Source organism: Thermobia domestica, chromosome 1, assembly GCF_964235325.1.
Source record: "Thermobia domestica chromosome 1, izTheDome1.hap1.1, whole genome shotgun sequence".
In the NCBI taxonomy this organism is placed as follows: Eukaryota; Metazoa; Arthropoda; class Insecta; order Zygentoma; family Lepismatidae; genus Thermobia; species Thermobia domestica.
The window spans coordinates 260,719,522-260,733,886 of NC_137454.1; the positions used below are offsets into that span (position 1 = coordinate 260,719,522).

The following is a 14,365-nucleotide window of genomic DNA, read 5'->3' on the forward strand; positions in this document are numbered from 1 at the left end:
GAATCATCTTCGTTTCTATCAAAACTTTTTATCTTCTTAAATCCTAGACAAAGGACAAAGTCTAAAAATACATGAGAAAATTGAATTATTTTGAACGTGAAAACACATCCTATATATTTAATTAATTAACCTCCATAATTACACAGATATTTTTGTCTTTAGTGGGCTACAGCCGGGTTTGAGGCATGGTTGGATTGCTTTACAATATGAACAGCATATTAAATTTATGTCTATGTCTTATACAGCCTTGGTTCTGGAAAAGAATGTTAAACCAAATAAAATTTAATGAATTAATAATTCAGTTGTATGACATGTATAACGTCGCCGAACAATGATTTATTACAGATAAAATAAAAGTATAGATACAAGATAGTATAATGAATACACTGTGCATTTAACAATAATAAAAAGTATATGTGAATATGCGGTATCTGAAATTTAAGATATTCATAATTACATAGTGTGATAGAGAAGTAATTTCATGCAGAAAAAAGAGATTAACATAGGTAAGTGAAGAGAAATACATAATAACGGAACTTCAAAGTAATTACATGTCATCAAATATCAGATGAACAAAAAGATCCAGAGGAGAGTCCCTATCTTAAAGAAGTGGATTAGTAACTGACTAAATTGGCATGTCCCAGAAAAGGATCAAATTTTAAGCTTTTGTTTCTATTCCAATGATCCATAGGGATTTCAAATTTAGTTATAGATACTAAGAAACATATCGAAATTTTCAAAATCGAATCCTTTTACAACACTCATCTTTTCTGAAATATCTGGTTTCAACTTCGTTCACTGTTTGTTTCACCATGAATCTTTTAATTCTTTCATATTTGGTTTGGTAAATATATATGTAACATCGAAGGAAAGTATCCCTAGCATATTGAAACAAATCGCGTAAATTACTATTATTGAAAATAATGCAGATAAATAATATATATTGTTTGTAATAATAAATTACTTTTATTGTAATAGAATCAAAATATCGTTGTCATGTAGATTATATGACCAAAGACGTGGTGGTGTACGTATACATAAAATTATCACTGATTTCTATTTTTCTTTTTTCACTTCACTTATATTAAATGAACATGTAGTAAAAGTTATCTAGTTATACTATTACTAGCAGAAATATTTAATTTTGTTAATATTACACCAACCAAAACAAAATATAAAAGTATTAAATATTTGTTGTTGTTATTATTAATAGTTATTAATATAATAGTCTTAGCACTAAATAGTACAAAACTATGAATGCAAACATATTTAAGTCTCTTGTGTGTACAGAACAATTTTTTATGTATTAAGGTTTTCTTAAGTGAAAACTAAGAAGTTAGTGAAATAGGAACTTCAGTTGTTAATTAGCTTATTATTCCTGTTAAAGATACTAAGCTTTTGAAATTGATAGATAAATAAATTACTCATTGGAAACCGAATAAATAAATAAATCATCCTTCTTATGCAATTTTCCGCAGTATCCTATTACAAAACTGAATAACTACGTGAAACTGACAAGTAAAACAATGAACTTTGAGTGAATTTCATACTGTAAAGAGAAGATTAGTATATACAGCTATTATAGCATGTCAGCGACTACGCAATCATACTTTCTTCAGATTTAGAAAGTAGTTATGGATCTTATCACAAGGATTTTCTACAGAACACTGCTAATTCCGTTTCACGTTCTTCAGTTGATTGACTGATTGGCTGAACTTTAACGTTTCTTTTCAGTACCAAGTCTAAATGAGAGCAGACCTTGGTTAAAATCATATTCGAACCAGTACTCGGATTCTTATCTGACGTTTAACACCCGGTTGGAGTTCAAACACGGGGTTATACGCACAGAAAGCGCACGTTAGCCATTTAACGATGAAGTCATATTGTTGGTGTACACATACATGGTGACCACTGCTTTAAATAATACTCCCAAATATGTAATATTTATATTGATTTGAAGTAATAATAATAAAACAGTTACCTCCGTCAACGGCTATTACTTCAATATTATAAGATTTTCTTCTATCATAATCTAATTTGCTTGCCACTCTTACAATGCCTGTATCTTCTTCTATACTAAAGTCATCGAACGCTCCTTTTTGAATTCTGTATGTAATTTGAGCATTGGCGCCACTGTCAGCGTCTGTAGCAGAAGTTTGGTCAACAATAGTTCCTACAAACAAATAACAATGTATTAGTACTTTTTACATAGAGAAATCAACACTAATAAGAAATCTGAATTGCAAATGTAAATAAACATCAAAATAAAAATGACTTATTGAAAAAAAAAAGGAAAGTCATTATGTCAGAGAATATTACCAGTATAACAAGAGAAAATGCAAAAATAGGGAGCGTGAGTATCGATATTAGTAAAGGAAATAAACAAATAAAAATTAAAAGTGCATAATGACTACACAAACTAGGAATGCAGTTCACAGACACTAAGTAACTAATGGCACTAGACTATTGATTTGAGTAGTGATCACATTGTAGATTGTAATATGTAATTATGTCTTGTTCAAGTAATATATACGAAACAGGTTTAATCTTATTTACATTATGTAGCTCATTGGGACTCTTAAGCCACTAGAAAAAGGATAAAATTGCCAGCTCTTTTCCTCTTATAGATGTAATTCTAGAGAATATATGAAAAATGGAACTTAAAGACTTGGACTTCAAAGATGAGAATTAAAATTAATGATATTTCTTGTACAAGAAATGAGTAATTATGGCTTCGTTACACAGATATTCACTGTAAATAATTAATTCCCTTTGACGAAGACACTTTGAATTCTTGACACAATTGTAGATATGTTGGATATGTATAACAGTGACATGGGATTGCATATTGTATTACGGTTTATTCTTAGTAACAGAAAAACATATGCTCTCAGCAACTAATGAAACGTAAGATAAATGGATTAAACTTTCTAAATGCGAAGTTCTCTTGGTTTCTTTTATTTTCCCTTTACAACTTACTGTAAATAAAAATACAAATATAATGAGATTTCACTTCAAGTTGACTTCACTTAAATAATTAATTTTTAATAATAATAATAATGAAAAATCTATGTGCTAAGTGTATGATAAAATCATCAAATTCACATTTAACTTTTAAAATCTTTAAAACGAATTTAGAGATCTGTAAAAACTTAAAATTACAGTTTAATTTATCCTCTTAAACTGTATAATAGAAACTTAACTTACCAATTGACGCATCTTCTTGTACAGATGCTAAGTAACTTTCCTTTTCAAAGATAGGATGATTATTATTAACATCCCGAACTGATATTTTAACACTTGTTGTACTGCTAAATGTTCCATCACTTGCCTATAAAAGTAAAATAAAATATATGTCTCATTAAATATGTTAAATATAAAACAGAGAATATATTACAACATAAAACAGAGTATATGTTACAATATACGCAATCAGAATTATGATAGCGCCTGAAGAAACTGTAACTTACCTCATAAAAACGGCGTGGAACTACCGTTAGCCTGAAGAACAGTTGTGATTCTTCGTGAAATGATTGGAGGCATATAAGTTAAGAATGGTTTTCAGAGAAATGTACCGTTCTTCATACAGTGCAATATTTAGTTACATCAATCAAGAAAGAGGATTATCTACTCCAGAGTCTAAGCTCCAGAACTAACCAAAGGGTTTCTATAGTATTTATATGTAGAGATTAGGTGAGCTAGACCAATTGTAATTCATCCCAATGTTCGTGAAACCAGCACTCAACAGTTCCAACAGTATAAATTGGTGTATAGCCATCTTGAAAAATTGCGTAATTGGCCGGAAACATAATCCATAAAATGCATGTGGCCACCTAAATTGTTCACGCCATAATCTGACAGTAATAGCTCCTGTGATCAAAACCATAGGGTTCACATAGTACAAAGAAATTTTGACTTACAGGTCAGAGTATCCGCTATGTTTTACTGTAGGAGACAGTTCGGAGCAAAAGCTTTTTTGGACATCCAGCATATATAAACACAGCCTGCTGTTGGAAATAAATGAAAGAGGACTCATTGGATCAAGTGACGTCTTTCCAATGCCCATCGATCTACTGTGCATGCTTTCGGCATCATTTTCGCCGCGCTATAGTGTTGTTGGTTGTGATCAGGGGTTGGGGAATTGCAACCCGACTGTGGATGTTCAGGTTATGCAACTCGCGTCGGCTTGTAATTGTCACAATAGGCTCTTCCAGGTACTGATTGAGCTCCACAGTCACTTTTGCCGCACTCGCTTTATGGTTCTCGGTAAGAATCCTCATCAATGTTCGGCGATCCTGTCACTGAGGACTCTCTTCTGTACACTATTAATAGGGACGTAAAGTTTTCGTCTTAACGATATCAAAAACTTGAAAAAGGCAAAGTAAAGTATATAGGTATACCTAACTTATATATAGATATAGGTATATGTAACGAAGTGGGCGCATGGTTGATGGCAATCCTTTCTCCACCTTTAAACCTTCATTTGTCAAATGAAAGCTTTCGAATTGCTGTTGCCTTACTTTTAGGTTTAGCTGTTTGTGAACCTCATCGCTTTCCAGCTTGTGCAGATTAGGTTAACCAAAGTGGCCTGCATGGCCTTTCATGCATGAAGAGCGCTGGTAGATTCGCCCGACATTCCTCCGTTAATGATATAATACTACGAGCCCTTAACGCAGCTGGAATTCCTTCAATACGAGAATCTTTTGGTTGCTGTTGTTCGGATGGAAAGCGACCGGATAGGATGACACTGATTCCATGGAGACGCATTTCTTGTGTTTCCGGCGAAGTTCACTCCACATCTTATCTAATACAGCGCATATCTGTTTCTATCCAATGTGGTAACGTCTCGTTGGTCCTTGCAACTTTACCACCTGGAAAGGTATTGGATGAGGTGTTTGTACTCTAATAAGGATAGTTATATATATATTAGTCCCTGGACATAGTTTTTCTTTTGACGTTATAATTATATATTTAAATTTAAAAATTAAGTATTGTTATAATTTACTGTTATATTTTAAATGTATAGTATCCATAACAATTATTGTAGTTTATGAGTATTATTTGAAATTTCTTTGTTAAAAGGTATACCTAAATATATGGTAGAAGGGTGTTTCTGGCGTTTTTAAATCGCGAAATAACGTGAATTTGGTACTTTGTCAAAATAAAATGCACTGCGTAATCGCCATGTTGGCCGGTATGTTTTCTTTGCAACAAAATGTGTTTCACAGAAGACCATCAGTCCTGTCATTTTTAGACTGGTTGGCTAGTGAAAGTTTGCCCCTGAGTAAATTCCACACTGTTCGGTCCACTGCTCCCCGAAGATCAAATGTGTGTCAGAAGAGCACTGACCTTAAATTAAAATAGAATGTATCGCACAGAGAGGACATGGGACGTATTTCAAATGCTGGAATGGATTTTATTTTCAATCTGAGCGCTGAAGAAGCAAGCAAGGTAAAAGTTTCTTCAATTTTTGTGCTGGATCGTGTATCGGATCTAGTTCAGAGCATTGACTTTCTGGAAGGATCGACGTACACCACTGCCCACCTTCTGCTCAGTAAACTTCAAGACCTTAAATATGGTTTCCGCTCCGTTAAAGGTGGAATCTTCTCCGATTTAACGACTTCAACATTGTCGATTTTGCCACAATGTGAGAGAGCTTCACCAGTGTGAGTCTGGTGTTACTGAAGAAACTGGAAGATCTCATGGAAACTGACCCTTCTAAAGACGCGTTTCAGTTGCTACACCAAGTGTTCAACCCTCAGTGTATTCTTGAAAGTAGTGTGACACCTGCATTTTTAAAGCAACTGAAATGTGTAGACGAGTTGGATCAACTGTCACCTCCAGAGCTCGCTAAAGCTTACTTTTCCTTAAAAGATAGTGTGATCGGCAGATAACGGAAAAGAAGTGAATCTCCAGGAAATCCTCCTTGTACTGCAAAGTGAACATAAAGATTTTGCTGCCTGTGCTATTGAAGTAATATCTTTGCCAACTTACAACGTTAATTCTGAAAGATATTTTTCAGAACACAAGTCTGTAGTTACGGTAAGGAGGCAAAACTATAAATCCGCCATTAAGTTAACATGTGTGTTGATAATTATATGAATTGCATTTTAAATAAGTATATTGTTAATTAATTTTTTTTAAAAGTAAAGAAAATGTTAAGAAACACTATGCTATGAATTACTTTTAGATAAGTGTATTGTGACTTTTTAAAGTGAAGAAAATGTTAAGAAACACTGCAGTGTGGTTTTAGTTCATATATGTATTCAAATTATACATTAAATAAATCCAAGTTTAGGAGGGGTATCGAGCCATTTTTTCTCAGATGATAAGTCCAAAAACATAATTTATTCTTTTAAACTTAAGATGTCAAAATTTAAAATTATTCGTTTAATTTTAAAATTATATTTTATTTTAATTAGCTTTCATAGACCACTTTCTCTGATTACAACATACTTGCTTTTCAAAACCATTAGAAAATAGAGCAAATAACCCTTATTTTCATGTATTAAATCGCGAAAAATAACACCGATTTTGGGCAAAAAATAACCGATTTCAGAGATAAAATAAAACGAAAACTTCACGTCCCTAACTATTACTCTTCACTGATGTTTTGTCATAAGTTCTGTAGGCCGTCATCATTTGGACTTTGTTTCTCAGGATACGCCTAACATACTGACAACGTTAGATACGCTTCCTCCAACTAACTGCGTACCCGCAATTTAGCCCCTTTGAAACTCAGCGAAATCTCTCCTTTTATTTCACCATTGTTTGCTCGCTTCAAAACACGCCTCTGTTCTATCCCATATGACGTATTATAAAGGATCCTCTAACGTATCACTAACAATACCCAGGTGCTGCGCACGCATCCTCAATGTTACCACCTCTCACATCTTACATATTACACACTGTGGGTATTCCAATTATTTTGATAACCATCTGTACATTCTAGTATTCCTATTCGTCCTTCACCTGATTTTTTCTTGAAAAAAAGAAACATGAAATGAACAGCATGTACCTTTCAGGGCATTGATCGACCTTAGTAAATTTACTACATAAGCAGATTTTGACCTGAGTACAAATACAAATTATTGTATGGTACACCGTTTAGTTCCAAAGTTATGAGGATCCTTATTTATGTTAACAATCTCGAATCCTAGAGCATACAAATTTTGTCCAAACGTTCTTTTGCGTTCAAGTTTCTAATACCAACCCTAATTTGATAACGAATGCGTACGTCACTCACTCATATGTCATTTTTTATTATTGTGTAAAATTTTTGTTAAAAGATACTGAACTGTTCTTTTCTTCAATTTATTACAAAATATATGTATTGTTAGTGCATTCTGATCTGGGATATTTTTTTTTCTATATTTTCTTCTTATGATGTCAATATTTCATAAGAGCTCAAGAATCAATTCCAAAATTTATTGTTTTACAGATAGAAAATACCACTAAGATAAGTGATGTTAAACTAGAATGACCAATTACTTTTATGTAAAGATAAGATAAGATGTATATATATATATATATATATGTATATATATATATATATATATATATATATATATATATATATATATATATTCTAGGATATAGGATATTTATTTACTTTTATGTAACTTTATAGAACTTAACAATAGCAGCTGGAGTGACTTACAAGATTACAAGAATTTGCACACAAATGTTTGTGACGAATTCAATAAATTACCTGACAGAAGGTAATAATTTACGAAGTATTGAGACCTAACAGATAGAAAAATGCTAAGATATTTGTAGATAATACAACTAATTAATATGGCATCAACTTGCAAAATATCAAAGAATATATATTTAAATAACACACAAATTAACACCTATAGGTGTGTACTACACTATGTTACATTTAAAGCAAAGAAACTAGTAGTTTCATGTAATAATATTTTCCTATTCAGTATCTTCACATAAGTTTTATTTTGTCAGAAACCACACTCCATATTTTTATAAAGTTGCAGCATAATTCTCATATGTAAAGACCGCACATCTATTTATAGTAGTAATAAAATTAAATTCTTTAATTAATACTGATCAATTATTTTTGCTTACAACTTCTATACTCTAATTGCTCTCCAATCAAATTTCTTACAGAATGTAATTAATAGTAACAGAAAAAGTGCAATTTACTTAAGTTTGTTTAATTAAAACTTGTTACAGGTAAACTACAATTCTAGATCGTACAATAATAACAACAAATTGTAGTGATGGAATTAGTTTACATGCTACGACTAAACTGGTATGCGATCTCCTACCTGGACTGTTAAGATGATAAGATCATTTGCAATGTTGGTCATATTGAGACCGCTTGGATCAGATATCGTTATTTCCCCTGAGTGCGAATCAATCGTAAATAATTCCTTAATATTTCCTCCAACTATTGAATATGTAATTTCAGATGTTTTGTCTGGATCTTTTGCCTGGAAATAGACAAGTATTATAACTGAATAATTGATATTTTGATGCACCTATAATATTGACTGAAAAAAATGAATTATTAATGCAATTTAATTTCATAGAGACTACTATATAAGTATATAATAAAACCAATTTCAAAAAGAAGAGATATTATTTGCCTTATAGAACATTTATAAAATAAAATTGTAGACATTTAATATGTATGATAAGTGCATTTCTACTATTGTGTTAAGAGTTAATGAAAATAATTGTGAAATTATTGATGATATTCTTCTTCAGTTGATATGGATTATTAAAATATTGAAGTAAATTATAGAAAATCAGATTTATCATCTGAGAGAGCTTGTTTTTGAAAAAACAGTTTTATGTATGAAAATTATACCTAGAGCAACCAGAGCCTTGAGCTGAATGGTATTCACCTGGTTATGGCGTATGCTGATGATGTGAATTTCATAGTGAATGATAGGAGAACAATGGAAAGAAATGCAGAGGACCTATTAAACGCTTGCATGGACATGGGTTTAGACATAAATGCAGAGAAAACTAAATGCATGGAAGTTCGTCGGGACCGTAATACGGCAAAGTATGGATGCGTTAAAATATCAAATATTTTGATAAATTGGATACTTTCAAATATCTAGGATCAATATTAACAGACGAAAACCATATTCATAAAGATATTAAATGTCGACTAAAAGTAGAGAATTTGTGTTACTATTTAGTTCAAAATCTTTTGTCGTCGCGTATTCTGTCGAGGAATTTGAAACTTGAAATATATAAAATAATAATAATGCCTGTTGTCCTATATGGTTGCAAAATATGGTCGCTTACTTTGAGAGAAGAATGTAGACTAAAAGTATTTGAAAACAAGATTTTGAGACGAGTATTCGGACCCAAGAGTAATGGGAATGGAGAGTGGCGGAAACTTCATAATGAGAAACTATATAATTTATACAGTTTAGCAAACATTGTTAGGGTTGTCAAGTATAGGAGACTCAGATTGGCAGATCATGTAGCCAGAATAGAAGAAAGTAGGAACGCTTTCAAAGTTTTAACTGGAAGTCCAATCGGAAAACTACCATTAGTAGGACCTAGGCCCAGATGGGAGGACAATAAATATTAAGATGGATCTCTCAGGAATATAAATACAAAGTACCAACTGGATCCAGATCGGTAAGGATAGAATGCGGCTTTTGTGAATGCGGCATTGAACCTCCGGGTTCCAGAGACCATAGAGTTAGTTAGTTATATGAAAAGTATTTGTAGTCGTAAACAAATGAGGTCAATAATTAGAAAGAAAAGAAATATTCGAAGCAGAATGGTGACTAAATTAGTGTAATGTGAAAAATGGAATAACGCAATCAAAACAATTCATCACGATAACCATAACAACAGACACAAGAGACAGGAAAACGTTACAAGAAGAAAAAAATTGAAAATGAAAGTAACGGTCGAAACATTTACCAGTTCAGACAATTGAAAAATACGTGTATACGTTTTTTTAAAATTTATTTATTTATTTAAGCCACTCATTTCCTCCGATGTTTAATATTTCTGTACTTGATTTACAATGAAAATTTAAAAGAGAAAGAAGTTATGCTTCTTTTACCTCTTCAAATCATCCACGAGTAAGAGAATATCACTTGTAAAAGAAAAAATGAGCAATGTTTTACGATATTATTGTATGTTGCACTCTATTAACAACTTTTATTGCAAACAATTCTAAATTTAACGCTCTCTCATAACTAGTTATTTTAATTTCTGAATGGGAATTGTCTGCCAAAGTATATAATTTTAATAATAATAATAATAATAATAATAATAATAATAATAATAATAATAATAATAATAATAATAATAATAATAAATTCTCTCCCAAGTGACAGTGATGAAAATGCAAAGCGATACTTACCTGAACCTTTAGCCTTGGTTCAAATTTATTAGCTCCTTCATCAATTACTGCTCTATAGCTGGAATGAGTAAATTCTGGGGAATTATCGTTGCTATCCAATAATGATATTTTAAGAGGAACAACTGTGCTCTGTCCAGCTCCATCATCATCAGTAGCCTTAGAAAAATATACAAATATACCCATTTTTAATTCAGTATGATTTAAATGTATTCCATATTTATTAAAATCTTCATTGGTTATATACTCAACTAATGCGGTATTACGGAGAACAATTACAATAATTTGCATTTCTTCCATAATGGTAGTATTGTGAATATTAACGCAGTATTAATTTTGATGTAATAATGGTCTAAGACAACTAGGTTCGAGTTTTTGTTATAATCATCGATAAAAGATAGCGAGGTTCTGTACAATTGAGAGTTCACCATAACGTTGACTATTTTATTTATTACTTTCTTTATGTATAAAGAAATAAAATCTGTCAATAAAGTATAGTATATGAAGATCAGCTTCAAGAACTTTCCTTATAGATTAGATCAATGCACAGTTTTCTTTAATGTTTTGTAAATATTGAGGTGAATGGCCACTATAAATATGCAATTTTGGTTAACGTGATAAATATTGTCTTAGTATTCACTTCGTTAAAAAAAAAAAAATGTTAAATGAAAAGTTGTCAAATAATTGCCAAAATTCAATAATGTATTTTTATAGATACTTTAGAGAACATTATAGAAATTTAAGAAATAGCAAAATTTACTTAATTTTGTTCAAACAGGAAAATTGTAATTAATTATTGTAACAAAATCAATTTTTTTTTATTTCTGCTTGTACATTCACGTTTAGAAATTAATAGTCTCTGACGAAATTGCTTTTGCTAATAAGTTCCGAATGAATTAACCAATTAAAATATTTTCCCTGTACTCATTAACTACCTCACACTTTCCTTAAATTACAAAAAAAAAAAAAAAAAAAAAAAAGCAGTACTGAAATAAAATTGTTCATTCTTTTAGAAGTAATTAGAAAAAAAATCCCAACGCAACTTTTGAAATAACGAATGCCAACATGATGAAGAGTCAGCGGAAGAGCCTACATACGTAATTTTTGATAATACGTGAACAATTTCTGGTAAGATACTACTACTACAGAGCCGCGTCACAATAAGTAAGTTATTTGGGTTAATATTATCCAAGAATTTAGGTTAAAAATTTCTGTTACATGTATCCTGGACTCATATTGCGATGATTTGCTTTTAATATACCAATAAAATATATCTGTACATGCACAATTACTTAGAACAAAAAGGTTTCATTACTCGTGTATTATTTATTTTCTTTCAACTTAACAAAAGTAACGATTAATAAAAAAGGAAAAAAACTCTCTTATTTTTAATTACCGTGTAAAATAAGTATCACTTAATAAATGAGATGTACTTTTCTTGTGCACACAATATCTTACCTTATATGAGAGAAAGTAAATGGGCCGCTTTTCGAAATTCAAACAGTCTCCAGATCCTGGTGTTTCACATTCTCCAACAGTTATCACACCCGTTCTATTGTTCACAGCAAACCTAAAACATCCAGTCAGAAAAACACACGGTTGAAATGTATTTTCTTACAAGAACACTTAACGATGAAAGTTAACGCCTATCTATACAATTTATTCTTATTGGAAGAGCCTGATACAATATTTAATACCGTAGTTCATTTTTATCTGCTATCATTGAACAGCTAAAACTGTTGGAAGTTTATGGTCAAGTATATTGCAAAATGTAGTTTCTTGCAAGTTTTGTAAAAGTTTTAGTTCTTTTCATATAATGTGCCACAAATTTTTGTTCACACATTATTAACAACCTTCCACCGTCGTGCCTATATAGCATGGGGATGAACTGTTAAATGACGGTCGAAGATCGCTGCTACTCACCATCTAGAATGAGTAGGTACAGGATGACGGAAAGAAACCACATTAATTGACTTTGAATTAATACTTTGTATTTTCATTAAAGCTTGTGTACTATTGTGATTGATCGTCGACTGAATATAAACGCAAGATCACATATCTTTAAGCAGCTAGGAAGTTAACCACGATGAACTCAAACATAGCTGAGATACACGTACCTTTATACAACTGATGACTGGAACTGCTCTCGATGTTCTGGACGATCTCTATATTGCTGCCAATAGTCTAGAATGGTCGACTATTGTGTACCATTATCCACTATAATGGTCTGCTGAACTATTAGATCTCCTGATCTAATCCTGGACTTAGAATCACAGAGAAGTAACTACTATGACATGAGTAACTATGAGAATACTCGATGTACGATGATCTCTTAGACTGAACTCTGAGACAAATGCTCTAAGACTGGTCCTCTGAGACTGATCTCCGGAGACTGATCCACAGAGACTGATCCACAGAGACTGATCCCAATCTCTAAAAACTATAAGGTTTTATACGAAGATTCCAGACATCCTGGAATTCATTGTCATCGACTTTCTGTATATCTCAGCTATTGGTAAAACGTTGGTTTCACCCGAATTACATCGTGATCAAATTCTCAGACTTACAAATTTCTGCGAACTCAACGATTATATCACAGTCAAAGTGTGTCAATGTTACAATGGGACAATCTGATGACAATTCAAAAACATTACAAATACAAATTACAATATCTTGCGAACTGACGACCAAGCGTCTAGCCGCAGCGAAACATTCATTACATACACACAACATTGATGTCAACACATAAACACACACACGTGTTTACGTTACGTGATAACATTTAGTTTCTTAACATTCAATTTATTAAATATACTTCCTTTACCAAAAATAATATCTTTCTAAATAAAATCAATGACATGCCTCAACATGCCCCTCCTTCAAAATGAGAGAACTCCGTTCTCGACTCAATTTCTTCCCTGAAATTGACCGTAAAATAATTACATATATTCAACCATCACCCTGTATATCTTTATATTCATTTATCACATGTAAAAGAAATCATAAAAACATTATTTATTTACAATCATTGTTTCCTTTTAAAAAAAATACTTGTCAAGAGTCCTCATAAAAATATGAGCTCCTGCCATCTATTGAGTTACATATATAACTACTTGAAATCGTGTTGCATTTCCTGTGCTCGGAACTGCACATACATATATTTTCTCGTTCTCGTTCTTGGAAAGTTTCCACTGAATTCAGTCGCAAAGTTCAACTCAGTGTTTATTGTCTCCGCATAGTTTCCACTAATATCAGTGACCATATCACTGATGCTTTCCATAAATATAATGCACTTCATTATACACTAGATATGTTGTTATAAACCACTAATACACTAATCAACAACGTCTCTTGTCGTTGCCTGATTTTAGAACACAAAAATAAAATTTAAAAATATTATTCACTTCACTTATGGTAAGTTTGCTATCTATAGAGTTAGCAACTCTTGATGCACTTCCTTCCGAAAATGTTGTGTCAGCAACGTTTTGTGACACTGATCTTGAAAATCCTCCACGTCTTATCCTGTTTGCCGCGTTGCTTCGATGGATAAAGTTAACTTTGAATACGTGCTCCGCATTTTTCGTGAAAATTTCGGCAAAATGTTCACAGGACCACTACGTCGCATGGACGAATGTACAGTTTTTCGTGTTTCAAGTTTGTGACAAAATGTTTATCCGTTTTTTCCGCTTCAAAATCGGATAATTCGTGATTTGTGATACATCCCTCTTTGGTTTTGGTGCAGTGCATACCAACAATGTTCAAGTTACCTTGTGGTTCCTCTTTTTGCTTGAGATAGTGATCTGCATTTTGTTTTGTGCAAATAGTGTGCTTTTTAGTGTGGTTTTTATTTATTTCTGCATAGATTGGAAATAATCCGCAGTTTTCTACGTTACTAATATCGTCATACACCTTTTTATTCTCTACTCTTCCTTCCTGTTTTTTCCTTCTACTAAATCTACGTAATTTAATAATTAAATAAATGATAATTATAGACGTTGCTAGTAC

General features: G+C 31.9%; 1 protein-coding gene across 2 annotated transcripts in view; it reads right to left on the bottom strand.

Annotated features, from left to right (window-relative positions):
* The window catches only part of Cad87A (cadherin 87A), an 890,323-nt gene that overhangs the window by 57,736 nt on the left and 818,222 nt on the right, over positions 1-14,365 (bottom strand). For both annotated transcript variants that reach the window (XM_081726161.1, XM_081726156.1), the window contains exons 12-16: positions 11,819-11,930; positions 10,364-10,519; positions 8,289-8,453; positions 3,208-3,331; positions 1,982-2,173 (exon numbers count right to left, since the gene is read on the bottom strand). In XM_081726161.1, the coding sequence (XP_081582287.1) occupies positions 1,982-2,173; positions 3,208-3,331; positions 8,289-8,453; positions 10,364-10,519; positions 11,819-11,930 (749 nt within the window). The remainder of the gene's footprint in view (positions 1-1,981; positions 2,174-3,207; positions 3,332-8,288; positions 8,454-10,363; positions 10,520-11,818; positions 11,931-14,365) is intronic.